The 27,954-nt window shown below is 39.1% G+C and overlaps 1 protein-coding gene across 3 annotated transcripts; it reads left to right on the forward strand.

Annotated features, from left to right (window-relative positions):
* Positions 1-2: 2 nt before the first annotated feature.
* On the forward strand, positions 3-27,697 carry apoo (apolipoprotein O). 3 transcript variants are annotated; one of them, XM_008107331.3, is made up of 9 exons: positions 3-152; positions 9,823-9,933; positions 10,136-10,255; positions 12,737-12,791; positions 15,763-15,858; positions 19,073-19,164; positions 21,325-21,432; positions 24,735-24,815; positions 27,305-27,697. In XM_008107331.3, exons 1-8 carry the CDS (start codon positions 144-146, stop codon positions 24,789-24,791), a joined length of 648 nt encoding a protein of 215 aa, XP_008105538.1. In that variant the 5' UTR covers positions 3-143; the 3' UTR covers positions 24,792-24,815; positions 27,305-27,697. The 3 variants fall into 3 exon arrangements, with proteins under 3 accessions (XP_008105538.1, XP_062833301.1, XP_062833300.1); XM_062977230.1 differs by lacking the exon at positions 24,735-24,815 and adding an exon at positions 3,200-3,392 and having other exon boundaries at positions 58-152; positions 27,300-27,697; XM_062977231.1 differs by lacking the exon at positions 24,735-24,815 and having other exon boundaries at positions 27,300-27,697.
* The last annotated feature ends 257 nt before the right edge of the window (positions 27,698-27,954 follow it).

A 27,954-nucleotide genomic window follows, 5' to 3' on the forward strand; every position in this document is an offset into this window, starting at 1 on the left:
AGGATGCGCCACTGGGCCGGAAATGACGCCAGGCCACTTCCGCCTGCGCTCTCCCCGCGGGATGTTTCAAAGGGCGCCCGTGTTTGACGTCATCGCCGCTGCGCCGTCATTCACAAGTGGTGCTGTCATTCACGAGCGGCGCTATGTTCAAGGTGAGAGAGTTTTCCCCGTCGTTCTGGTGAGGGAGAGAGCGGGAGCGGGAGTGGCAGGGCTGGCTTCCCCGCGGGGGAGTTCTGGCCGCCTTGGATAAGAGATCGCGGTCGGCTTTCTCTCTTTTCTTTGTAGTGTTGTCATGGAAACAGCGGAATTGAGTTTAAGGAAAGCGCGTGTAAAGGAGCTGCCATTGTTTTGAAAGCGCTAAAATAGCTCATTTGGCGGGAGAAAGAAATACTCTAAGCCAGGCATGGGCAAACTTGGGCCCTCCAGGAGTTTTGGACTTCAGCTTCCACCATTCCTAACATCCTCAGTCCCTTTCTTTTCCCCCTTCAGTTGTTTAAGCAAACACATATTTTCACTTTGATTATAGATAGGGATATAGATATAGACATAGATTAAATATCTCTGAGATAGAGCCCAAGTCTAAACTCGAAAGTCATTTGTCTCATCATACTGTCATATCAATCACAAGTGATAGCCTATGATATGACTCATATACAATGCTTTAAAAATAATTTTGGTGTATGAAACAGTGTGTGTACATGGAGCCATCAGAACTCAAAGGCCGTTCTCGGCTCGCAGGCTTACAATCTTATTCAGACACGATACAAAAAGAAAAGGGGGCGGCAGTCTGGGTGGGGAATAGGGGCCAGTGAAGTGGCCTTTGGGACAAAAGACTGGCCCTTATATATTATATAGTAGCTGGGTTTCTGGATAAGGGATGTTCAACCAGTAATACCTTTTAAAGGCTATATCTGAATGTCATATGATTTGTATATATATGCATACAGACAAATGCGTCCAAACACACACGCACACATATAATATTGGGCAACACACATTTTGCTGCCTCAGTTGTTATCTCTAGTTCTGGGTATATTTGACCTTCTAATTCCGAACATGACACCAGTTTCCTCTTATGAGCTCTTGTTTTTGAGATACAGAACATATGCCACCTACCAGTCGTCATTTTCTTACCCATAGAAAACCATGAAAACCATATCCAAGAAATTAGACATGATGCAGTCTATTAAATGTAATTTTCTGAATCAGCACCCAAAATAACTCCAGGTGCAAGCCTAAAAACTAATACACCACACATTTTTTGGTTTAGCTGTGGTAATCAGTTATTTACAGACTGTTTCAAAATGATGGGCCCAATTTCAAAGCAGTATATTTCACAATTGCAAGTTTTATTAACCATTTTGAACTAGAAACAAATCTAAAAATAATTCTACAAATGGAGATTATCTTATTAGGACTTAGGTTGTGGAATCGCCATCTTGCAAATGACAGGCTAGTGGCCATTTGTGTACTGGGAAAGGCATATACAGTGTTCCCTCACTACTTTGCGGTTCACTTTTCGTGGATTCGCTGTTTTGCGGTTTTTCAGTAAACTCTAAAAGACTATTATAAATCATAAAAATTACAATTTACAGCCTAAGGAAGGGAGGAAGGAGAAGCCAAAGGGAGAGAAAAGGAGCCCAAGTGGCAACGGGAGCAGAAGGAGGTGATTTATCAACACACAATTTGTTGATAAAGACTTAAAATAGTGTATAACTACTAAAATAATGTATAAATATTAAAGTACAGATAGCGTCCCTACTTCGTGGATTTTCACTTATTGCGGGTGGTCCTAGAACCTAACCTCCGTAATAAGTGAGGGAACATTGTAGTGGTAATTGGAAACTCTATGCCCACCCCTTCAAGTGGTAAGAGTTTCATTCAGGGGTGGTTTGTGGCTGCAGAAATACAACAATTTCAAATTGGGTCCATCTTTTTGAAACCCTTTGTACGTAGTAACATAGTTATACATGGTGCTTTATAAGTAGAAGAATAACAAAATAGTCCCCTGTACTTTATCTTACAATCTAATAAGGCATGACAAAAAGGGGGAAAGACTTGCAGTATGGAAATCCAGCCCCTTCTTTCTTTTGAGGCCAGGGAATTCGGAATAGAGGGTTGGCCCTTGTAAAGCGTGTGTGTGTGTGTGTCTATGGGTTGACCATGCATCAGAATCTAGTATATTCTAAAATATATATCATGGAAATATATATATTGGGTCATCCAAAGGATACAAAATAGATTGCACAAGATGTTGAGGCTCACACTTTTCTTCATTATGCTTGGATGTTAGTAGTCATTTTAGAGGAAGAAATGTTGCCCTAATAAAAGTGACACCTTAATATGTTTTGTCAATTTTACAACAGTAAATAAGCTTTTGAGATCTGCAGAATTCTTCATTGGGCTAGATCAACCTTCTTTGACATACTAGTCTTCATATGTTTGGGACTGCAAACTTTGCATTTCCTGAATATTGGCCAGGCTTCCAAAGTTTGATGCAAATTGTTATACTGGACATCTGGAGATTCCCCAGTGGAAAGGAGATGGGTCTGTATGATAGAAACAGCAGAGGACACACAGGTTGAAATAACAACTACAAAACAATGACAGATATTGTGACTGTGAGGCCTGTGTTTTAGATATAGTGTTCACATGGCAAATGCATGACTGCATGTATTGGTATTGCTTGATAGTGAAGGAGTTGATTTACACACAAGGTTGTGAGGTAAAGATGTTCCCATTTTTGAAATCCTAAAAAGTAATCTATGCGCCAGATCTGTCTCAAGTCTTGAGAGAGCTATGTGAGTTCTTCAATAGGGAAAGAGTAAATGTAAGGAGAATTTCTATGTATGAAGCTAGAATTGTGTGCATGGGAAACTGTTCTCACCCCCCAAGTCTTAGTATTAGCTTCAAGTGTCGCTATAGTGATTAGCTCAGGTCTCTCAATCCTCTTGTCATTCAGTTTCTGTTGTCTTCCTTTAACAAGGACGGAAATAATAGTGTGGCTGTGATGTAGCAATCAAATTTAAATAGAGGGGAATAAATAATCAATTTTGCTCCCTTGCAACAAATATTGTAGATGCAAACAAACTACTTCCTGCCTTCGAAGAAAAAATGTTTAATATGGGGTGCTGTATGGCTGTGTTCTAACAGCATTTCCTCATGATGTTTCGCCTGCATCTTTTTTTTTTCATGTCAGGAGCAACTTGAGTCGCTTCTGGAGTGAGAGAATTGGCCGTCTGCAAGGATGTTGCCCAGGGGACGGCCGGATGTTTTGATGTTTTTACCATCCTTGTGGGAGGCTTCTTTCATGTCCTCGCATGGATCTGGAGCTGATAGAGGGAGCTCACCTGCACTCTCCCCGGGTGGGATTCAAACCTGGCAGCTTTCAGGTCAGCAACCCAACCTTCAAGTCACGAGGTTTTAGTCCACTATGCCATCAGGGGCTGTGGCTGGCATCGTCAGAGGATCCGGACCATACAGCCTGGAAACCACACAACCCCCAGTGATTCCAGCTGTAAAAGCCTTCCACAATACAATGTTTAATCTCGCTCCAGTCTTGAGGAAGGTGACTAATGTTAATTGAGAGTGGTTTTGCTTCCAATATTGAGCCACATATTGGGCTGTATAGATTATTTATTGAATTAATTAACTATTCTTTAGTGGCTGATAAGAGGACTTTGGTTAGTTGAATGTGTTTACAGTTACTGTAGTTGCTTCTCTACTCTCTGAATATTCTTCTGCTTTTCTACAGGGGGAGCTATAGGATCAAATTCTGTAAGTCGGATGTTTTGTATAGTAACGTTCACGCTCAACTAGGCAAGTGGGATTTATGTGGACCTGTGGAAGGTCCAGGGTGGGAGAAAGAAATCTTGTCTGTTAGAGGCAAGTGATGTTCGTGTTTTGAACATCCTGGCCTTCTTGCTTTCCTACAAATTTCTGACCAATTTCTGGAAAAACGAATGTGTTCTTAACATGACTTTAGTGAAACCAACTGTACATCCATCATTATACTTTTTTAAATGTAGTAATTCTTTTGTTTCTGTTACTGGTCAGACTTTTTCCGCTTTTAAATATGTCACTTATTAATGATTTTGTGCATCAATTTTCTGTACCACACATAATTTTCCTATTCTCTTAAAGAAGGTTGATCAGTGTAAAGGATTACATTGTGTGGCCATAATATAAAAAGTAACGGATATACAACCTTGAACTGAGTTGGTGCATTGAGAGACTTATTTGGGATCATAATTTTACAATCTGTGCATACTTCCACAGGAGTAAGTCTCTTTCAGTTTATTTATTTTGAAAGAAAGGATGGCTAAATCTGCTAAGAATGGAAAGCAATGTTTTTCAATCTGTGCTTTCTTGGAAGCTTATCGGGGTTTATTCATTTGCCTCTTCTTTCCAGACTTAGCTGCATACACCAGTGTGATTGACATACTAACCTCCAACAATGCAAACAAAGATAAACTACAGCACTGATCAAACTGAAGTTCAGTAACGGTCAACAAATTTCTCTGAAAGATGGTTTGGCCAACTTCTGCCTTCTACTATGTAGCCATATATGTTTTCAAAGATGGTTCCTGGGTTTGTACAGAGCAACAATAGGTCCTAATATGCCTTCGAAAAATCTATAAAAACATGTTACAGAATCCTGTGTAATGTATGAATCCCTCTGTTACTGAATGTAATTCAGTGACAGAGGAATAAGGATAGCAAGGGTTCCCTGTGTTTAAAAGTTTAGAAATTGATTTAAATGGTTGACTACTTTGAATATTATATAACTAAATAAAAGCAAGTGTTGTTTTTAAAAAAAAATAATGTTATATACTGCTGTCTTATTAATATGAATAACATCTCTATGTTTTACTATTTTTTGCGCTGTACTGTCTGTCTAAAAGCAATTTCTTACATTACATTTTATATATAGGATTTGGATGCATTATTACAAGATATGTCAGTATTTGTGGGTTGAGGTAAACAAATGAAATATAAAAAGTAGTCATTTTAAAATGGCTTTAAAATATAAGTGGTCAAGCTGACTACAAACAAAATGTCTAAATATACTGCTTTGATGAGTAATGAATAATTATGGAATAACTGAATATTTTGGTTCAATGCAGACCACCTTTTATGTGACAAATTATTGGTCCTGCCTGCCATTTCCACATATAATAACATAATGTGAAAAAGTGAAAAATGTTGATGTGGTCAAACATATCTTGTAAATCAAGGTCTAACTGTACTGGTATTTCTCTATGAGCTGCTGTATCCCACCATATCCCAATCCAGTGTTACATATAATGGTTATATATTTGTTTCCTGAGTTCTTATTATTGATAAGCTGGTATTTCAAACAAAGCTTGTTTGGGTTGTTGTATGATTTCCAGGCTGTATGGCCATTTTCTAGAAGTATTCTCTCCTGATGTTTCGCCCACATCTATGGCAGGCATCCTCAGAGGTTGTGAGGTATGGAGAAACTAAGCAAGGAAGGTTTATATCTGTGGAAAGTCTAGGGTGAGAGAAGAACTCTTGTCAGTTTGTTTAAATGGAATATTTTACAAACAATGTCTAAATAGCCCTAACAGTAGGTGTTATGTATTTATTTGTTAATTTATTTACCCTATTTATACCCTCCCTTTCTCTACCCTGAAGGGGACTCAAAATGGCTTACATATGGCAATTATTCAATGCCTTAAACACATATGAAACATTAAACTTAAAATAAATTGGATTGAAATTAATACATATTAACATTTAAAACATTACATTCAGTATTAAAATCATGTATCCTTACACTTTTTTTTTACAATTTCCTTACAATTTCTTTATACATATCCTTACAATTGTTAATCAGCATTTTTGCAAGCTGTTTGCTGAAATAAGGTCCACCCCCTCCCCATTCAGTCCTGCTTCATGATTATTGGCTGTAGAGGAGAGTATATCATTTTGAGTTTCTCAGTTACTTGGCCTTGAAATACTATATGGATATGAATTCTGGCTTTCAGATAGTTGTTTTCTTGTGCTACGGTATTTTTCTTGTGCTGAGACAGCATTAGGAGAAATGAGACAGCAATGCAACAAGGAAACACAGTCTAGTAGATAGTAATAAACTTCTACTTAAGTGAAAATAGTGTTGTCTGATCACTTTTTTTAAATATAATGCCATTAAGCTGCTGGTCAACAGTCTTGGCTTCATTTAAGTTCTTAAGTTGCTTTAGTATATTGGCTGTTTATATTTATGATATGATTTATTTTATTTGGGTTTGAATATCCTTTTTGGATTGAATAGATCATTTATTTATTATTTTGCCAATCTACATGTTTTCAGAATACAAAATCAAAAAGTAGTAAATTGATAAATAATACATTAATACCATGTAAAGGGCAGATTGGCACTATTAAAGCTAAAGATGGAAACAGAAGACCTCTGGACCATATTGTCAGATGAGAATTAAAAATAGTCATACTGTAGCTAAGAAGAAAGAAAGCCTATTGGATGACAGAGGAAACTCTTCAAGCAGTTAAGAACAGATGGGAAACTAAAATAAAAGGTAACAGAAATAGAGTTTGGATCCTGAAAGCAACCATTCAATGAATTGTGAATAAGGACAAAAATAACTAATCAATATAAAGAAATAAAAAGACTACAAAAAATACATAATAGGAGATGTCTGTTAAGGCCATAAATGCTTTCCTTTACAGATCAGATCAGCGGCTAGTTGGTAATGAAATGGCATTCTCTCTTATAACTAGCACAATTTTGCAACTAAGCTGTTGTGCATATTTGATTATATTACTCTCAAGATCACATATCAAGCATTGCCTTTAACATCATTAAAGAAAAGATGCTCAGGTTCAAGTTTTGCCAGTGATGTTTTTTGCTTTGTTACAAGCCTTTAACTTGCCTTTTTCAATAGTTTATGGAACAAATCCATTCGGTTCTCAAAAAGAGCCTTAGAATAGCACGTCATTATTTTGTTGGTATAATTGGGCCATCCTGTCCATTTGAGAGTATGGTGGGGGAGTGAGTATGTTTATTTATTTATTTATATTTATTACAGTATTTGTATCCCGCCCTTCTCACCCAATAGGGGACTCAGGGTGGCTTACAATAAAAGCACATATAGAAAAATAATACACTACATTAAAATAAATTAAAATTAAATACATTAGCCATTCAAAAATACACTTATAAATATACACATTGGTGCATTCCGAGTCTAAAAGACTGGGTCTGTCATTGAGTTCCAACACACATAGTAATAGTTAATGCTGCTGTTATTTTTTGAAGGCCTGGTCCCACAACCAGATCTTAACTTTTCTATGAAAAGATAGAAGGGAGGGAGGCTGCCTGACTTCACTTGGGAGGGTGCTCCATAGGTGGGGAGACACTACTGAAAAGGCCCTGTCTCTCATCCCCGCCAGCCACACCTGTGAGGCTGGCGGGACCGCCAGCAGGGCCTCACCTGAGGTTCTTAAGCTTCGAGGTGGGTCATAGCGGGAGACACGTTTGGATAGGTAAGATGGGCCGGAACCGTTTAGAGCTTTATAGGCTAAAGCCAGCACTTTGAATTGTGCTCGGTAGCTGATTGGCAGCCAGGGGAGCTGGCGTAACAGAGTAGTAGTACGCTCCTGGTATGCCGCTCCGGTTATCAACCTGGCTGCCTCCCATTGGACTAATTGAAGCTTCTGAACAGTCTTCAAAGGCAGCCCCACGTAGAGCGCATTGCAGTAGTCTAATCGAGATGTAACAAGAGCATGGACCACTGTGACCAAATCCGGCTTCTCAAGGTACGGGCGCAGCTGGCGCACGAGTTTTAACTGTGCGAAGGCTCCCCTAGCCACCGCCGAGACATGGGGCTCCAGGCTCAACGATGAGTCTAGGATCACCCCCAGACTGCGAACCTGCGCCTTCAGGGGGAATGTGACCCCATCCAGCACAGGCTGTAACCCTATACCCTGTTTGGCCTTCCGACTGACCAGGAGGACCTCTGTCTTGTCTGGATTCAATTTCAATTTGTTGGCCCTCATCCAGTCCGACACAGTGGCCAAGCACCGGTTCAGGACCTGGACAGCCTCCATAGTGACAGGTGGAAAGGAGTGAACAGAGTTGGACATCATCTGCATAGAGATGACACCGCACCCCAAAACTCCTGATGATCTCTCCCAGTGGCTTCATGTAAATATTAAACAACATGGGGGACAATACAGAACCCTGCGGGATCCCACAAGTCAATGGTTGTGGAGCCGAGCAGGCATCCCCCAGTGACACCATCTGTGACCGACCCTCCAGGAATAAGTGGAACCACTGTAAGACAGTACCTCCAAGACCCATCCCTGCGAGGCGTCCCAGAAGGATACCGTAGTCAATGGTATCAAAGGCCGCTGTGAGGTCCAGCAGAACTAGCAGGGACACACTCCCCCTGTCCAGCTCCCGATGCAGATCATCGACTAAGGCGACCAAGGCTGTCTCGGTATCATGTCCCGGCCTAAAGCCAGACTGTGCCAGACCCAGAAAATCAGTGTCAACCAAGAATCCCTGGAGTTGCGAGGCAACCACATGTTCCAAGACTTTGCCCAAATAGGGGAGATTGGAAATAGGCCAAAAGTTACTGAACTGAGTGAGATCCAGTGATGGCTTCTTCAACAGCGGCTTGATCACAGCCATTTTTAGGCTCACTGGAAACTTGCCATCCCGAAGGGAGGCATTCACCACCACCTTCACCCACTCGGCCAGTCCCTCTCTGGCTTCTCTCACCAGCCAGGATGGGCAGGGGTCCAGGATGCATGTGGTTGGTCTCGCCTCTCCAAGGATCTTGTCCACATCCTTGAGCTCAACCAATTGAAATGAATCCATCAAAACTGGACAAGCAGGTGCTCTCGTTACATCCTCAGAGACTGCCGTTAATATGGCATCAAAGTCGGAGCGGATCAGAGCGACTTTGTCCACAAAGAACCGAGCAAACGTTTCACAGCGAGCTGCCGAGTTATCAGGGATCCCACCTTGAGTAGTGGGCGTTAACAAACCTCTGATAACATGGAACAGCGCCGCTGGACAGTTCTTTGAGGACGCAATGTTGGCTGCAAGGTAAGCTCTCCTTGTGGCTTTGATTGCCACGGCATATGTCCTGAGATAGGAACATAGTCGTGTTCAGTCTGACTCGCTGCACTCTGATGGCCACACGCACTCTAGTTCCCTCTTCTTTCGCTTCATCGCTGCCAGCTCCTCGGTGAACCAAGGAGGTGGTTTAGCTCGGTTACTCGAGAGGGGACGTTCTGGAGCAATCATGTTTATTGCCCTAGTCATCTCTCCATTCCAGAGAGAGACCAGAGCATCAACATGATCACCTGCCGAGGAGGCGGGAAACTCCCCAAGAGCCATCAGGAATCCTTCTGAATCCATAAGTCTCCTGGGTCGAACCATTTTAGTAGGTCTACCACTCCTGCAGAGGTTAGGGGGCGCAGTGAGTCTAAACCTGATCAGTTCCATTGTAGTTGGATCAACATAGTGAATGTGTTTCAAAATTACATTTAAATATTTCCTTGGAAAATATGATTGCATGGTTCTCTGTTTTTTTTCATGAATGCCTTTTGTTCTTGTTCTTGATTTCTGTGCAAGAATGTATTTTCACTAAAATAGATTGGTACACAATAGGGCCTTTTATACTAACAAAATGTACATGTATCTAATGGACTGTGCCTCTCAATTTGTATGCATATTTGATATGTATAGTGTAATCATATGTGTGTGTGGGTGTGTGGGTGTGTTACATTTCATTTAACCATATGAAATGCATATACTTTCATTATATTTAGGTAAAGCAGTTGGTGGCTGTTCCTGTTAGCTTAAGCTTCCTTACTGTCCAAGTATATGCTGCTTCTCCAGAGAAAGAGGCTTCCAAAAAGAGCTTACTGAGAGTTGATGAGGTAAGATTCAGTCTTCTGTATGATTAATAGTCTTAGAATGTCATTTCCTGTGTGTAGATTCCTAATATAGAAGTTTCTGTTACCTGATTCTGCTCACACAAAGTGTTTTTCAGTGAACAGTGCTTTACAATGCCTTTTTATTTTAGACTAATTTTCAAAGTTCTTCGTTTTGCTGCAAAGTAAATAATTCTGCTTTTTACAGCTTTCACTGTATACCAGTCCAGCACCAAAATCAAAGTATGTAGAAGATCCACAGACACAATTGGAGGAAGGTATCTCTCGTGTACGACATTCCTTGGAACCATATACAGGCTGGTTTCAGGTATAGTAGTTTATAATCTTGAGAGGAATCTGAAGAATTTGTATCAGCATATAATTTTACTCCAAAAAATATTAACGGGTGCAGCTAGCTTCCCTGCATACTAATTGAACTCATCTCAGTATTGTCTTGGTCTGATTCTTCCATTTTCTGAAAATATAGCTGACTGACCAAGCAAACTGCCCAACATAGTTTTTGTTTTGTTTTCTACCGATACTGAAAACTAGCATCCTACTTAGATACTGTTCAGATTATTTCCAAATCAATTTTGATTGAAAACATTCTTTGTGGGAAGCACAAGGTTAATTGACTTTTCTGTTTGTAAGCTGAGAAGTTCTGTCAAAGGGATTTTTCTATACAGAATTTTGAATGTTGTGGAAATAGAGAGAGAGAGAGAGAGAGAGAGAGAGAGATCTAAGCAAGTTGCAATCCAAATAGACTAATGGCAATATACTTTGATTTTCACCTCCCATATAGCCACCAAAGCATCCAGAAGGAATTTTGTTAGGTGGCACTTTTCTGTCGGCTAAAAAGTGTAAAGATCTGATTGATGCACATGTCTGGCCATTTTTCCTTGTGTAATAATCTAGGGGTTTGAACTGAACAACTATTAACTGTTGTATTAATAAGCATTTATTTAGTCATGTTACTTAGTGACATTTAAAGAAAGTTCCATTTACACTGGTATCACATTTCTTTTTTGGTGGCTTCCTGAAATGTGAAACTTGGATATCAATCTTTTAAAATTTTAAATATTGATGTCTGCATATAGAGTCACAAGGTGTGAATCAATTTACCTTTATCAATGACTTTGTAATCTGCCTCTTTGCACACATTCTTTGCTTATTTTTCCCTCTTCATTTTACTGTCACCGTCACTTTGGCCCATTTGGAATGCATATGGAAAACAACAGGTTCACGAGGGTTCTGCAGTGCTAGGAAAAGGCTAACTTTCACTAGCACTAGACTGGTAAGGGTAGTCGCTTTGTCAAAGGAGAGGAAAGGTATAGAGCAATCACTCTGTCTATCTCTTTGTGGAGAAAGAAACTCTGATTCTATCAAGTGCAGGGGAGCCTTTGGAGAAGGAGCTGACATCATCCCATGCTGACTTAGAAAAAAATTAAAAAAGAGAGAGGGGAGGAAACATCCAGTTATACTTAGTATGCGGAACTGGTAACTTAGAAGAGGTTTCATTGAGTCATCTCTTTTTCCACACCAATAAGGCAAAGATAACACGTGCCTCTTTAAAAAATCATGCACTTCTTCCAAACCAATAAAGCAAAGATAATGTACCCCTCTTTTTTTTAACAAAATAATCTTTATTAGTTTTAACAGAATAATAAAAAGCAAAAACCCCTAATTGAGCAAAAAAGAAAAGGAGAGAAAAGGTCAAGAGAAGACAGGAAGGAAATGCAAAAAAAAAAAAGAGAGAGAGATTGAGAGAGAGAGAGAGAGAGAGAGAGAGAGAGAGAGAGAGGGATTTAAAAAAGTGAATATAAAAATGACTTCTTGGCAGTTTCTTCAAGGAAATTTGCCTTTTCTTCCTTAATTTCTCCTTAAATTCTAACTCCTTTTCTTCTTATTTCCTTCTCCTTTCTGTTGAGGTTATCTTTCTTTCTCTTTATATTTCTCTTTATAATGTACCCCTCTTTTAAAATCATGCACTTGTATTCTTGTTTCATCATGTTTATGATTGCATTGATGTATAGTGCTTTCTTCCTTACTTCTTCTGGACTTGATCCAGCATTGCAAGGCTAGTCTGTCAGCCGCCCTACTGCAAAAGTGGATGAGAGGGCGCTCTTGAACTTCACACTTGTGCTGTGTTTACTGGTATTTTCCTTTTGTGTCTGGATAGAAGCCTAGGCCTGAAGTTAGACATAGGGAGAATTGTTCAATTGTTGTAAAAGGCTGTAAAATTACTATAAATCAATTTTATTAGTTATCATTGTTTTGTATGTTTTATCCTAGACAAATACGTCAGTGTTCAGACTGTTTTCATAAGCTGTCTGTTTTATAGTTGCAGAATATCAAGCGGTTGTCTTTGAACTAGAATTCATTATTCAAAGGAAGAACAGCAAACCAAGTCGGGGAGAAGGAAAAAAACCATGCAAATTGCAGATATATATTTCAGTTAATGTAGAAAATATATTACTGACCACTATTTTTGTATTTGGACATTTGGTACCAGAGGTAGAAATAACATGGAAAAAATAGATATGGCAGGCAATGGGATCTTACATCCAATGTAGTGTTTGTGCAAAATAGCAGGGAAATTTAGAAAATCTACCTGATGGGACTTACTAAATTCCTTTCCATGTGCTATTGACATTTTATTGGACGGTTGGACCCAATGCATAGTTAGTAGTTCTGCAGATTAGTTATGCATTAATTTTTTGCAAAATTTCTGCATAAACAGCTTGATAGTACATGTAAAGTGCTTACAATGCCACAACAGCTTTTTCATTGTTTTCCCCTTTCTCATTAGGATTTTTCTGGCAAAGCCAAACCCAAACTAGAGAAAGTGGCTGAATATGGTAGAGGTAAGTTCTGTACATAGTTGTGTAACTAAACCAGAATTGTCAACTCCGTAAGAATCATGTTTTGTAGTCTGTTGTACAATGACATTGAATATTCCGATTTATGTTTGCAATCATTGTTTTACCATTATGACTGTAATCATATGTCCTCCTTCAAATAACAGTGGAAGTTAACATAAATTTTACTGCATAAAAGGGTCATGTGGGTACCATTTAATATAATTGGACCTGTCAAATAACTGGATTCTGCCCATTCAAATCAAAATGAAGGCAGGATGCTTTATATCATCAAGCAAATTGCAATTTAATAAAATTCATCTTGAACAGAAGTATGCCACCCATCTAATGGCACAAGGACAAGGAATTAAGGGATTAAAAAATATTCCCAACACACCAAACATAGTTTAATTCTATTCATAAATATGGCAGGCTATTTGTACTTTTATCATTTTAATGGAATATTATAGGAGTATACTTTTATTGGTATATTATAAAATATATACATGTACTTTTTAAAAATCCTGTAGCACTATTGAGATTGGGAAAAATAATTTGTTGGCATAATATTTTGTGCATTGCAGTCCATTTCATCAGATATATCTGATATAATCTAGAGCAGAGTTTCTCAAACTGTCTTCCTCCAGATGTTTTGGACTACAGCTCCCACAATTCCTAACAGCTGGTAAACTAGCTGATAGAGGGCCTCTGAAATCTTGCTCCCTGGAGGAGCAAGAAGGGTATAACAATAATGGCTGAAACTCTATGGAGAGTGAGATGGGGGGTAGATGGGGGGTGGGGGGGGGAAGAGAAGGGGTCTGTGTTAATTTCTTGCAATAACATGTTTCATGTGTATATCTATGTTTGATTTTTTATTGTTTTAATGGTTTAATATACAGTTATATGTTTTTGATTTAGATATGTTATATATTTTTATACATATGTGAGGCATTGCATTTTGCCATTTTTTATGTTGTAAACCGCTTTGAGTCCCCTGAGGGGTGAGAAATGCGGTATAGAAATGCAGTTAATAATAATAATAATAATAATGGAGCCTCCGGTGGCCTAGGGGATAAAAGCCTTGTGACTTGAAGGTTGGGTTGCTAACATGAAGGCTGCCAGGTTTGAATCCCAGCCGGGGAGAACGCGGATGAGCTCCCTCTATCAGCTCCAGCTCCATGTGGGGACATGAAAGAAGCCTCCCACAAGGATGGTAAAACATCAAAACATCCGGGCGTCCCCTGGGCAACATCCTTGCAGACAGCCAATTCTCTCACTCCAGAAGCAACTCCGGTTGCTCCTGACACGAAAATAATAATAATAATAATAATAATAATAATAATAATAATAATAATAATAACAACAACCTGGAGGATTATAACATTATATTACAAATAATGTGACAAATAAAAATCCCAATGAAATCAGAATTATTTTTATTAGGCATTTATGATTTGAAAATCAAAAAAATAAATAAAGATAAACTGCTTTTCCTGCTAACAACATCCACAAGGATTTGTTATGTTAGGCTATGGAAAAAAAGGATATCCCGAAAGAGGATGTATGGCTGAAAAAAGTCTAAAATATAAGGAATATGGATAGGCTTACTCTCTTACTATCAAAAAGTAAGGGAATCCCAGTGACAGAAACAGATTACTTAAAACAAAAAAAAAATAAGACACTGATATAAATAGGTACACACAAGCAATTATAACTGAGAGGAAAACAAGGCAACAAAAATGAAAACTAAACAAATAAATCAACAAGGAAAATGATGGTGAAGGAAAATACGCAAGAAATCAGAGACACGGGAAGAAAAGAAGGAGAAAAAAAAGGACGAGAGATAGATATGGAAGATTGAAAAGGAATAAAACCTCATAGAAGATGTTTCAAGAAGTCAACACCAATCCAAATCTAAGTTTACTCACTTCTTTGCCTTTTATTCTCACTCCTCTCTTCTTTTCTTACAATTGAGCCCATTCTGTCTCCCTCCCCCTGCCCTTTTCGTTCCCAGATTTTGTTTCTTCTCTGTTCCTTTGGAGATGTCTCCCCCCTCTTTTTTTCTTCAAACTTTCATGATTTTAATGGATTTGATTTTAATTATTGTAAATAAAACTTTAATAAAGATTATTATTAAAAAAACAACACCTGGAGGAGCACAGTTTGAGAAACACTGGTCAAAAGAGAGATGAGGTGCCTATTGCAGGGCATATTTATTTCAAGCATGAATTGGGCTTTATTGGAACATATTGGATTTAAAACCAATTAAACCTATTAGATCCAAAATAGAAATATGGTAATGGTGATAAGAGATAGGCACCATATTATTAGATGTTTTGGAATCAAAATTAGGAATTTTGATGTTACCCATGGATAAGTCATGTGTCATTCTGTGAAAAAGGGAAAGCACCAATGCCGCCTCAGGGGACAGCTGCCCCTAGCTACCATTGGCATTTCTCTTCACAAACACTAAAAAAAAGGCCTGGAAACTTCACCATATTGGAGACAATAGAAGGGATTGGTGCTTCTTTTATGTTCTCGTGGTATAACTAAGCTCTTGCCTTTCACTACTCTACTCAGAGAAGGGCATGGTTCACTTCCGGAGAGGGGAATATCTTTTGGAGCATGGGTCAGTAAAATCATACATATTGAATCTGTGGATAAGGGAGTCATACTGTACTAGTACATGGAGATTCAGTTTCAAATCCCTATTTGATTAAGGAGCTGATGGATGATTGTGGACTAGTCACTGCCACTGACACTGCCCTCCCTCATGAGATGGATTATGAGGATAAAATAGGAATGATAATTATTTGTGCTACTTTAAACTTCTTGGAGGGAAATTGGGACATAAATAGATATACCAGTATTCTGCAGTAAGAAAGAGAAATACAAATAATATTTTTCATTGATGTTATGATAGATATTTCCTTCATATAATATCCTGTAATATCCTGTGGCCTACATTTTATTTTAGAAGGCTGTGAACTCCTCCAAAACCCACCTCCAGGATTTTACCCAAGGCTTGGCGTCATCGGTTTTGCTGGTGTTATTGGGTTGTTTCTGGCTAGAGGTATGTGATAGTTTATACTGCATCCCACTCAATTAGTCAGCTATCGACCAGTTTCCAATCTTCCCTACTTGTGCAAAGTCATGGAACGTCTGGTTGCCTCGCAGCTCCAGGGATTCTTGGTAGACACCGATTTTCTAGATTCGGCACAGTCTGGCTTCAGGCTGGGACATGGAACCAAAACAGCCTTGGTTGCCTTAGTACAGGGGTCCTCAAACTTTTAAAGCAGAGGGCCGGTCCACAATCCTTCAGACTGTTGAGGGGCCGAATTATCATTTGAAAAAAAACGAACAAATTCCTATGCACACTGCACATGTCTTATTTGTAATGCAAAACAACAACAATAATGAAAGAACAATACAATATTTAAAAATGAAAACAATTTTAACCAACATAAACCTATCAGGATTTCAATGGGAAGTGTGGGCCTGCTTCTGACCAATGAGATAGTCAAGTTAATTAGGATTGTTGTTGTGTGCCTTCAAGTCATTTCAGACTTTGGGTGAGCCTAGGTCTAAAATTATTTATTTATTCATTTACTACATTTATTTATTACATTTATATCCCACCCTTCTCACCCTGAAGGGGACTCAGAGCAACTGTACATACATACAATATATTATATTATTAGCATAGTACAATATTAGCATTATATATTACTATACTGAACTATACCACTATACTGTAATATTATATGTAATATATAACATATAATTAATATTATTATATGATATTATTATTAGTATTATATTGTATAACGTGATAATATTATCAATATAATATGTCTATAAAAAGGTAAAGGTTTCCCCTGAAGTTAAGTCCAGTCATGACCGACTCTGGGGGTTGGTGCTCATCTCCATTTCTAAGCCGAAGAGCCTGTGTTGTCCATAGACATCTCCAAGGTCATGTGGCCGGCATGACTGCATGGAACGCTGTTACCTTCCCGCCAGAGCAGTACCTATTGATCTACTCACATTTGCATGTTTTCGAGCTGCTAGGTTGGCAGGAGCTGGGGCTAACAGTGGGCGCTCACTCTGCTCCCGGGATTTGAACCTAGGACCTTTTGGTCCGCAAGTTCAGCAGCTCAGTGCCTTAACACACTGTGCCACCAGTGTGTTAAATATATTATTAATATGTTATATTATTAAAACTGATATAAAAATATAATATTATAAAACTGAGGGCGGGGGCCAGGTAAATGACCTTGAAGGGCCGCATCCGGCCCCCGGGACTTAGTTTGGGGACCCCTGCCTTAGTAGATGATCTACGCCAGGAACTGGACAGGGGGAGTTGTCCCTGTTAGTTCTGCTGGACCTCTCAGCGGCCTTCAATAGTGTTGACCACGGTATCCTCACAGACGCCTCACAGGAATGGGGCTCGGAGGTGCTGTTTTGCAGTGACACCAGTCTTTCCTGGAGGGTCGGCCCAGAAGGTGTTGCTGGGGGACACCTGCTGGGCCCCGCAACCATTGTCTTCTGGGGTCCTGTAGGGCTCAGTACTGTCCCCAATGTTGTTTGACATCTACATGAAGCTGTTGGGAGAGATCATATGGAGTTTTGGAGTACGGTGTCATTTGCATGCAGGTGATGTCCAACTCTGTCCCTCCTTTCCACCTGTCACTAAGGAGGTTGTGTAGGTCCTGAACCGGTGCTTGGTAGCTGTGTCAAACTGGATGAGAGCGAACAAATTGAAATTGAATCCAGACAAGACAGGTCCTCCTGGTCAGTCGTAAGGCCAAACAGGTTACAGCCTGTGCTAGATGGGGTTACACTCCCCCTGAAGGGTTCACAGCTTGGGAGTTCTCCTGGACTCATTGCTGAGCTTGGAACCCCAAGTCTTGGCAATGCCTAGGGGAGCTTTTGCACAATTAAAACTTGTGTTCCAGTTGCACCCGTACCTTGGGAAACCTGACTTGGCCACGGTGGTCCACACTCTTGTTACATCTGAAATAGACTACTGCAGTGCACTCTACGTGGGGTTGCCTTTAAAGACTGCTCGGAAGCTCCAGCTGTTCCAACGGGCGGCAGCCAGGTTGCTGGCAGGGACGAGAGACAGGGCCTTCTCAGTGGCAGCCCCTTGGCTGTGGAACTCCCTCCCCAGTGACGCTAGATCAGCCCCCTCCCTTCTAGCCTTCAGAAAGAAAGTAAAAACCTGGCTCTGGGATCAGGCTTTCAGTTATTAGTACAGTGCAATAATAGTCTTGGAATTATGGATGATTGCTGACAGAACGGCCTTGGACTATGATTTCTGGATTTTCAAGCCACCTTGAGTCCCCTTCGGAGTAGAGAAAGGCGGGGTAGAAATAAGGTAAATAAATATACAGTCTGTCTTTACAATTGGGTCTGGTTATGACAGAAATGATAAATTCTTGGAAAGGACCTGTTCCTGGAGGACTGTTGCTCCATGTTTATCACATAACACAAAAAATAGACCACATTAATTATCTTGTTCTGTTTATCCCTGGAAATTGCTAAATAAAATAGTGCTAGAAGTTCTTAAATTCTTAGTCTAATTTCTATGTTTAGTAAGCAAAAACTGTATGAGTCCATATTATTTTTCTTCTAATCAAGAACATGATAACTTTTTTTGACTCATGGCACACTTAGGTTTCACATTGAAATATTATAACTTAATTATTTAGAGAACAATTTGGAGTCATGTAGGTAGGATCTGTTATAGGTTGAGAAGCCAGGGTGGAGTGCCCTTGCATTTAGAATACTGTTTTTCTTTGTCACCTTCCCTTTATATTTGATTGAATCCCATTGTTATGCCATTTTCTTCTCAATCTGCTTTCAAAATAATTTCTATCATGAATTACTGTGTAAATATGCATAGGTCACTCTAATCAAATCATTTGTTCTTTAATACATGGGTCATCTTACTTAGTACATCAGGTTTCAAATGAAGGCTGCAGGTACTGTGAAAGGTAACATCCTGGTCTTATTGTCCTGTGTTTGCACAAGCCCTGCACTTCCTTTGCAATTTTTAATAGTCCCACTTTCAGTTCTGTGATGTTTTTAAGATGTTTATTTCTCTGGTTTAATTGTTTTAACTATTGTTCCATCTGTGTTTTAATTTTTGTATTTTGAATTCTTTGCTTTCTGGGCTTGGTCCCCATGTAAACCACCCCAAGTCCCTTCGGGGAGATGGAGGTGGGTTATAAGAATAAAGTTGTTATTGTTGTTGTTATTATTATTTTGCATCTTCTGTGAAATAGGTTCCAAAGTCAAGAGGTTTGTGTATCCAGTAAGCTTCATAGGGATTTGTGCCTCTCTCTACTATCCACAACAAGCCATTACTATTGGAAAGGTTAGTAACTATGGGTTGGTAACTCTTTCTATTTCTCTACTTTTTGGTACAACAAAAGCAGAGGCTCTTGTCTGCTTTTCTTGCAGCTTGCTTTTGCAAATAGTTTAACCTAGAATTTTGGAATGCCACAATATAGGGCAACCTACTTCTATCATTTTCTGCTATGATGTCAGAGAGGCAGACTTTAAGTTTTTGCAAATGAGTGCTTCTGTGTGAATTATCTGTAAAGCTTACATGATGAAAAGCCAACATGAGGTTTTTTCTCATACTAGTTTTCTCAAACATGTTGGACTTTTTAAAAGTCTGGCATGTGGAATGTATCTCTTTGCACAATTAGGCAGTTGTTCTCTGAACTTCCATTCAAGATAGAGCTCTTCTTTGCTGCTGTGCTTGCTTGTTTGCCCAATGGAGCTGAGTTTATTTTCCTTGCCATAGATAATGTTGAAAAACCAGTTGCACTAGATCACCTGACCCAGCAAATTGTTTTTTTCCTTTCCTGTCAGAAAGCTTGATTGCATAATCTATAATAGTGTCATTTTAAAAACCAGTATTTTTGTTATTCGAAGTTTCGTGCTTCTTTGTTTTAACTTGTGGAACACTTCTCAAAAACATTTGATATGACATGCTTTTTAAACGCCTGTAAAAATTATATATTTGCTTTGTAAACTAGGTAAGCAGTTGCAACTCTCCCATCATGTGTTTATGGCTTAAATACGTTGCTTACTGAGTATCCTTTGTTATAACACAATACATTCAAATACATTAATTGCTGAACATAAAACAAATGGTTGTTTTGAGGGTGTATTAAAAGTAAATGAAATGCAAAGACATTATGTACGAAACACATAGTGTTTACAGGTTGATGTCTGATAGTGTTGTTAATGATTTATTGGAGTTGTTGCATATTGGTTTTTGCTGAGGCTTTGAGCTGTTCTTTTAGATTTAACTGTATTTTTCCACTCTCCTTATGGAAAACTATTTTTTTATTGCTAAAGCCATTTTATGCTCTATTTGACTACCTTTTGGTGATACACTTTTATTTATACATTGGTATAAGGCTATGGTATATTTTTTATTGTCTTGGTACCAAAGATAACTCATAGAAGTCCAAAGTTTCCTCCACTACACCCATCCTCAGCAACCACCGGAGACCCCAAGAAACCTTCTCTGGTGGGCCTAGAGTCCTTCCTGAACCTTGTGAGATGAAGATGGGGATTGGTGGGGGATATGAGTGACTCTCCTCCATTAATTTCCTGTCGCTTTCTTGGGATTAGGGTCAAAATCAGTAGAATTGAAGTAGGATGTGTAACCAAATAAATGGTGAAGGGGAAAGAGGAAAGAATGTATAGTGGCAGAGCCTTAGAAATATTTAAAAACACTGTCTGGAGTTGGTGATGCTGGAATTATGCTTGATAATAAACTGAGATAAAAGTACCTAACAGTGATAGGAGGACTTGTGTGGCAAGACTTGACTTTTCCACAGCATTTATCTTATCCAGCTCTTATTGTATTTGTGGCATTTTGAATAGTTAAAAGTGCTATATGAATTATCATTGAACAGCATGTTTTAGAGTATGCTTTGTTTGCTTTGGACAAGGTTTTGTTTTTGTTCTATTGGGTCTTATTTCTTCATGTTCTGTTGCTGTCACCGCTATTGACAGATGTAAATATTTGATAAAGTCACTTTGATAGTGGTACTGGCTAAGTTGAAGACGTTGTTTATTATTTCTGTTGTAGTTCCTTTTAAAAATTAAACCGAGAGAGACATTTTTGACCCGTTTCTGTCCTTGCATATATAATTACATATCGAACTGTTATTCTTAGCACCTTTTTCTGTCAGAGGGAAATAAAAATTCCATATATAGGTTGTTATTTGTGCTGTGGCAACCGATCTTTAAGGGAAATATTTTGACAGCAGTGCAGCTATACACATAGCTTATTAGTATAATGCTTAATTGTCTAATAAAGAGTTTTCCTTTTCAATTGTTTAGAAGGATCAGTTTTGTTGGAGTGCCTTGATGTTAAATGCTGCAAGTGACTCAGCTAGCAATCCTGATAAAACTTCTCAGTTGAAAGTTCTTAAAGCCTGAAATAAAGTTAAAAACCCAGAAACCTGACTGTATAATTGGCTGATTGTATTGCATCTCTGTCCTTTACAAGGTAACTAGTTCTCGGCTGTATGACTGGAGTTTGCAGGCATACATAAATATAGAATCTCTTTGGAAAGATACTCCAAAAAAGAAGAAATCTGCAAAAGCAAGTGACAAGGTATGGCATCTAAACTTTATCCTATATATATGTCTTTGCATTTGTTGTTTTGATTTGGAATATCCCTCATTGTTTCTCTTAACTAAAATTACTGAAACGAGTTGCAGTATGATATGCCAATTGAACTCTCTGTGTACAGTATGTTGATCATAATTGTTAATGTTTAATCTTAATGGGTTGTGTCCTGTGTTGACTTTTCACCACTAGACTGCTGATGGATCGATTTTCACCACCCTTGTGTGCCACCCTCATGTTTCTTTGAGCTTTTCCACTTTAGGACTACTATATGTCAAACATCAGTGTCCCTATACAACAGGCATGGGCAAACTTTCTAACTTGGGGGCCGTATGGAGGGCCAGAGCAGGGTGGGTGGGCCAAGAGGGAGGGGGTTCTCCCCAAGTCGTCCCCCCCCCCCCCCGCCCTTTCCTCTCCTTCCTCTTCTCTTTCGGAGGCAGAAAGTGAAGAAAAAATGAGAAATGTTTGGATCCCAAAAGGGTTAGCCTTAGTTGGATGAGATGGTGGATGGGAGAGAAAAAGTGTATCCATAAGACCCCCGTATTCTCTACTCTTGATATAGAATCCTAGAGCTGGAAGAGACCCCAAAAGGCCATCCAGTCCAACCCCCTGCCATGCAGGAAGGCACAATGAAAGCACTCCTGATAGCCTCTGCAGAAAAGCCTCCAGAGAAGGAGACTCCACCACACTCCCAGGCAGCCTATGTCACTTCCTAATCTTTTCAGTTGAATCTCTTTCCCTATTGTTTGAACCCATTGCTCCCTTCTGCCCTGGTCTCTAGAGAAGCAGAAAGTAAGTTTTCCCCTGCTCTAGAGACCTCAATGGGAAACCCCTTTTAATCTTGAAGCATGGTTCTCATGTTCCCTATCTCCTCTTCTCCCAGCCAAACATCCCCCAGGAGGAAAGAGAAAGAAGGAAGGACAGACAAAAGGAAAGGAAGAAAGGAGAAAGAGAGGGAAGAAGGACGAAAGGGTGGAAGGGAAGGAGGGAGCGAGGGAGGGAGAAAGAGGGAGGTAAGGAAGGAAGGGTGGGAGGGAAGGAGAAAGGAAAGAGAGAAGGAAGGATAGGATGGTGAGAGAGAGGAGGGCCTGAGAAAAGAGCCCAAGGGGCCACTGCGGCCGTAATAAACAAGGGAACTTAAGACTTTGGCAAAGAATGCAGATTTTGTGGGCAAGGGAGCTTAGGGGTTAACAGCTAGTGCTATCTTAGGGTGTCAGCCATCACTGGCCATTTTCCCACCCAGGCTTTCAAAAAGTCTGAAAATTGTACCATGGCAAAGAGAGGGTGTAAAATGGGTTAATGCTTCTTTTAAGTTTTCCCAGGATGGACTACTCAGACAGGGGCATGATTCCTATTTTTGATAAGAGTTAAGGTACAGTTCTCCATCGACTTACATGGACTACAATCCCAGCACCCCCATTTAGTATGCCCAGGAATTAAGCATGACTGATTCTGTCATGCAGAGAGAAAAAAGAGAGAAACAATGTTGAAGTCTGAGGTTATTTTGAGTCATTGTTCAGATGTTGCTCACAATGTGATAGGCAATCTGATTGGTTAAGCAGTCTTTGAAATAGTGAACACATAGACCTTAAATAAAAAGCACCAAAGGAACAATGAGAATCCATCCTAAATGTGTATAGAATCCTAAGACGCATATAAATTGCTTAGAACTCCAATACAGTAGAGTCTCACTTATCCAGTACTCGCTTATCCAACGTTCTGGATTATCCAACGCATTTTTGTAGTCAATGTTTGCAATACATCATGATATTTTGGTGCTAAATTCGTAAATACAGTAATTACTACATAGCATTACTGCATATTGAACTACTTTTTCTACCAAATTTGTTGTATAACCTGATGTTTTGGTGCTTAATTGGTAAAATCATAACCTAATTTGATGTTTAATAGGCTTTTCCTTAATGTCTCCTTATTATCCAACATATTTGCTTATCCAACATTCTGCCAGCCCGTTTATGTTGGATAAGTGAAACTCTACTGTATTTACAATTGTCAATTTGACAGCTCTTGCCCTCGGTACAATCTACAAAGACACAACACACCCAGTCACAACCTACCCTGTAGTTTCAGTTTTAATTTCTGTGTTTGTTAATCACTAGTTTGCCAATCAATAAACATTTTAAAAAAGGGCATGGTATTTAGGGGGAAGAGTGTTGAGTTTAATGAATCCTACTCGTTTCTCTCTCTCTCTCTGAGGCCAGGGCAGTGGCATTTGGGATGGAGGAAGACCTTTCATCTGTTTCTGGGCCTAGGCATGATGTATTTATGCCTGTCTGTTTATTGTTTTACTTGTATCCTGTCAATATAGAGGGGACATAAATGTTTCAGTACTTGACATTAAGTCTAGTTGTGTCCAACTCTGGAAGGTGGTGCTCATCTCCATTTTTAAGCTGAAGAGCTGGCATTGTCTGTAGACACCTCCAAGGTCATGTGGTTGGCATGACTGCATGGAGTGCTGTTACCTTCCCACCGGAGCAGTTCCTATTGATCTACTCACATTTGCATGTTTTCAAACTGCTAGGTTCACAGAAGCTGAGGCTAACAGCGGGAGCTCACCCGGGTTCGAACCGCTGACCTTTTGGTCAGCAAGTTCAGCGGCTCAGCATTTTAATGCACTGCGCCACCAGGGGCTCCCATGTTTCAATAAATAACAGCAAAAATAAACTAATTTTCTTAACTAGAATCATAAGAGTTGGAAGAGACTACAAGGGCTATTCAGTCCAACCCCATGCCACACAGGAATACAATAGCAAAGCACTCCCAATAGATGTCCATCCAACCTCTGTTTAAAATCCTTCAGAGAAGGAAACTCCACCACATTTTCATTTTTCACTGTTGAACAACTCTTACCGTCAGGAATTTCTCCCTAACATTTAGGTGGAACCTCTTTTACTGCTGTGTAACTTGGCCTGAGTAATCCTGTCATATGATCTCTAGGTATCTTGTTCACTCAAAAAATATATCACTAACTCAAGAGATCTCTTTCATTCAAAGACTAAGCTAAGAAATTAGAGTCTGTTTCTTTCCAGTGTTTCCTCTGTTTGGTTTACGAAGGCATTGAATGTTTGCTGTTGTATGTTGGAATCCGTCCTGAGTCCCTTTGGGGAGACTCATTATTAGATTTATTTATTTATTTATTTATTACTTTCAGAACATTCAAAATTATGTTACAGTATTTTGTATATGCCAAAATCATGGTATAATTTCTGTGCAGGTTGTTATCTGACTTTTGCATCCAAATAATGCCAGTCTGTGTTATCTTTAAGGTTGATGCAGAGAGTAACAAAATGGTGAAAGTACAAGAAGAAAAAGCAATGAAATAAAATAATCAATTTTTTATTTAAAAGGTAAGCTTTCCTAAGGCTTTTATCCTGAAAATTATTATTCTTATTTAAGTCAATAAAGTGCTTGTGACAAAACCAGGAGGTAGTGAACAAAGAAAGTCTATTCATTGAGAGTTCTGAAACAGTGCCTGACTCGTTCTCAGAATATGACATTCACATTACAGTAAGAACTGCTGAATTTTGACCACATCTAGTGAAATAGTTAAAGTAGTTTAATATGTGAATAAAAACACAACTAACATTCCCAATGAAGAGTGCTATAGCTCAGTGGAGGAGTGTTTCCCTTGCACACATAATCTACAGTCAAACAGGATAAGCAGGCATAATGTGAAATATCTTTGTCTGACCTGGAAGACCTGTCATTCAGATCATATTTACTAATTGCACAAATTTCATTATTTGTACAAACCTTAAAGCAGGAGAGGGGAATAAGTGACCTTCCAGATGTTATTGATGAGCAATTGCCATTATTCCTAGTTAGCGTGAGATGAATGAGAATTGTAGTCTAGCAAGAAGGTCATATGTTCCCTATCCTTGTCCAGAATTTAAATTAAGATTATTGAGAGCTTAACAATGCTTAGTGGAAACTAGTCAGATTTTTAAAAAAATGTTGGCTTGGTTCCACGATGTATCATTGCACTTAACCATAGTTTTCTTATAGGCGTTCTATGTTTATTTGACACAATAGCAGAAGGTGTCCTGCCTCATTGCCAAAATAACATAGTGGGGTTTTATGTAGTACGAATCAGACTTTTGAAAGTTAGGGGCACTGTTTACTGCTCCACATCAAGAGGAAATGCTTTTCTGGTCCTGAAACAGCCTAATGTTTAACCTGGCTATAATGCAATTTCTTATATTCTTCTTTGTAGAATAATGCAAAAATAATTATGTTCACTTAATTGCATGGATATTATTCAATAAAACCAAAGTTGTTCTCCTCCTTGTTCCTCTTTTATTTATTTATTTTTAAAATTCTGAGGGTTTTGGATATACGGTTACTCAAATAAAACAAAACACATTTTGTACTGCCACTTTAAAAATCATTGGCTGTGTTTTATTACACTTGTTATCTCTCCTGACCATTCCAAAGGTATGGTGATGTGTATAATATTTTAACTACAGCCATAAAATGATTTAAAAGGCTTAGGACTCAGCAAATGCTTATCTTTTAGAACAGGAATACAAAATATACACCCTTCTGGTGGTATATTTCTAGAGCACCAGTTCAAAAATTCTACCTAGCTGCATAAACCAGGCTTAAACATTTCCGTCTCTGTGTAAAATTCCTTTGCCACTGCTCTTGTCCTAGTTTTTAACTGCTGCTCAAAGGATGGCCTCATGATGTGGAGGTATATGATGGAGATTATTGCCCTGAAAAGATGATAGCTTGGGAATCATCCTTCAAGTTTCCATCTGTTTAGGATCATGTTTGGGAGTCAAGAAATCTTCCTAGATTTAAGAAAGAGTGTCCTACATTAGCCAGATGTACAGGAGCCCCGGTGGCAAAGTGTGTTAAAGCACTGAGCTGCTGAACTTGCAGACCCAAGTTCAAACCCCGGGAGCGGAGTGAGCGCCCGCTGTTAGCTCCAGCTTCTGCCAACCTAGCAGTTCGAAAACATGCCAATGTGAGTAGATCAATAGGTACTGCTCCGGCAGGAAGGTAACAGCACTCCATGCAGTCATGCTGGCCACATGACCTTGGAGGTGTCTACGGACAACGCTGGCTTTTTGGCTTAGAAATGGAGATGAGCACCAACCTCAGAGTCAGACATGACTGGACTTAACGTCAGGGGAAACCTTTATCTTTTTACAGTTGCATTTTTAGCTTGTAACGAAGGAAGCTGCAACATTTCCTGAGGATGGTGCAATATCACTGCTTTGCAGCGTTTTAATTTTTGTATACTTTTTATCATGTTTTTATCATGTTTTTATCATGCTTTTAATTGTTTTGTTTTTATAGTATATTTGTTGCTGGCCCTCGTGGCAGAATGTAAGCCGCTCTGAGTCCCCTCGGGGAGAAGGGCGGGGTATAAATGCATGTAATAAATAAATAAATAAATAAATTTCCCTTTTAGCTAATTCCAGTAGTATCTATACAGTTATCTGTTTACTAATTTCCAACTCTATCAAACCCTTGAGTTCAGCTGCACCGATATTCCATGTTCCTGTCACATAAGCATTTTTTTCTGGTTCTTTTGTACCATGATACTGTTTCTCTTAGTTTGATATGAACACTGCAGTATCAAGCAACCTTTAGCTCTCCCTGGTTTAACAAAGAAAGATTGATGAAAGAACATATACACCGGAAGCTGTGGCTCACTCAGATTTGTTCACTTGGCTAACTTCTTTAAAACTCACTGTTGAGTCATACTGAAATCTGAGCTTCCACTTTGCCAGGCTCACCAGCTACCCTGCCAAGTAGTCTTAAATATGTTGTATTTTATTGTGAATTAGTAACGAAAACCTAATTGGTATTTTCCTTTTTAGTACAGAAGATTAGAAAGCTTACAGAAGATCAACAGTTTCCTAGAATATTGCAGCATCTATCATGGCTGTGAGTCCAGTTTGCCTATGTCTTGGCTCAGAAAGAGGGGAGCTCACAGTCTATCTGAAAAACACCCCGCCTGAATGTGAAGGGACATAGCCTTGCCTTTGCCAGTTATGCTCCCGAAAACGGGAGTTCGCTGATGTGACTCATAACCTGCTTCAGGATCTGTGCCTATACACTGTAATCCTGACCCCAGTTTACAAGGAAGTAGGTTCCATTAAACTTAGTGGGACTTAATTCTAAGTAAATGCTTGGGGTGGCTGAAAATTGACCCTTGAAACTCCCCAGTCTCTTGTTACTATTTATAAAGCTTAAATAAAATGAAGATTTGACAGTATTGTCTTTCCCCCTGCTTTTCTTATATTCACTTGTTCAGACATCATCCTTACATTGTATAGTCTACTCTAGGGAAAACAAATTCACATTCTTAGTGAGAACAAAGCTTATTTGTGTTGTGGCGGGAGACAAAGAGCCAAACATATCAGCATTAAAATTGTGTCTAGCAGTATGTTTGCAAATTTGACAACGGGACCATAAATATAATGACCTAGTCTTTTGTTTGAGCTTTCCCCACCCCATCAAACTCTTCTGGAT

This window comes from Anolis carolinensis, chromosome 3 (genome assembly GCF_035594765.1).
Source record: "Anolis carolinensis isolate JA03-04 chromosome 3, rAnoCar3.1.pri, whole genome shotgun sequence".
NCBI classification, from domain to species: Eukaryota; Metazoa; Chordata; class Lepidosauria; order Squamata; family Dactyloidae; genus Anolis; species Anolis carolinensis.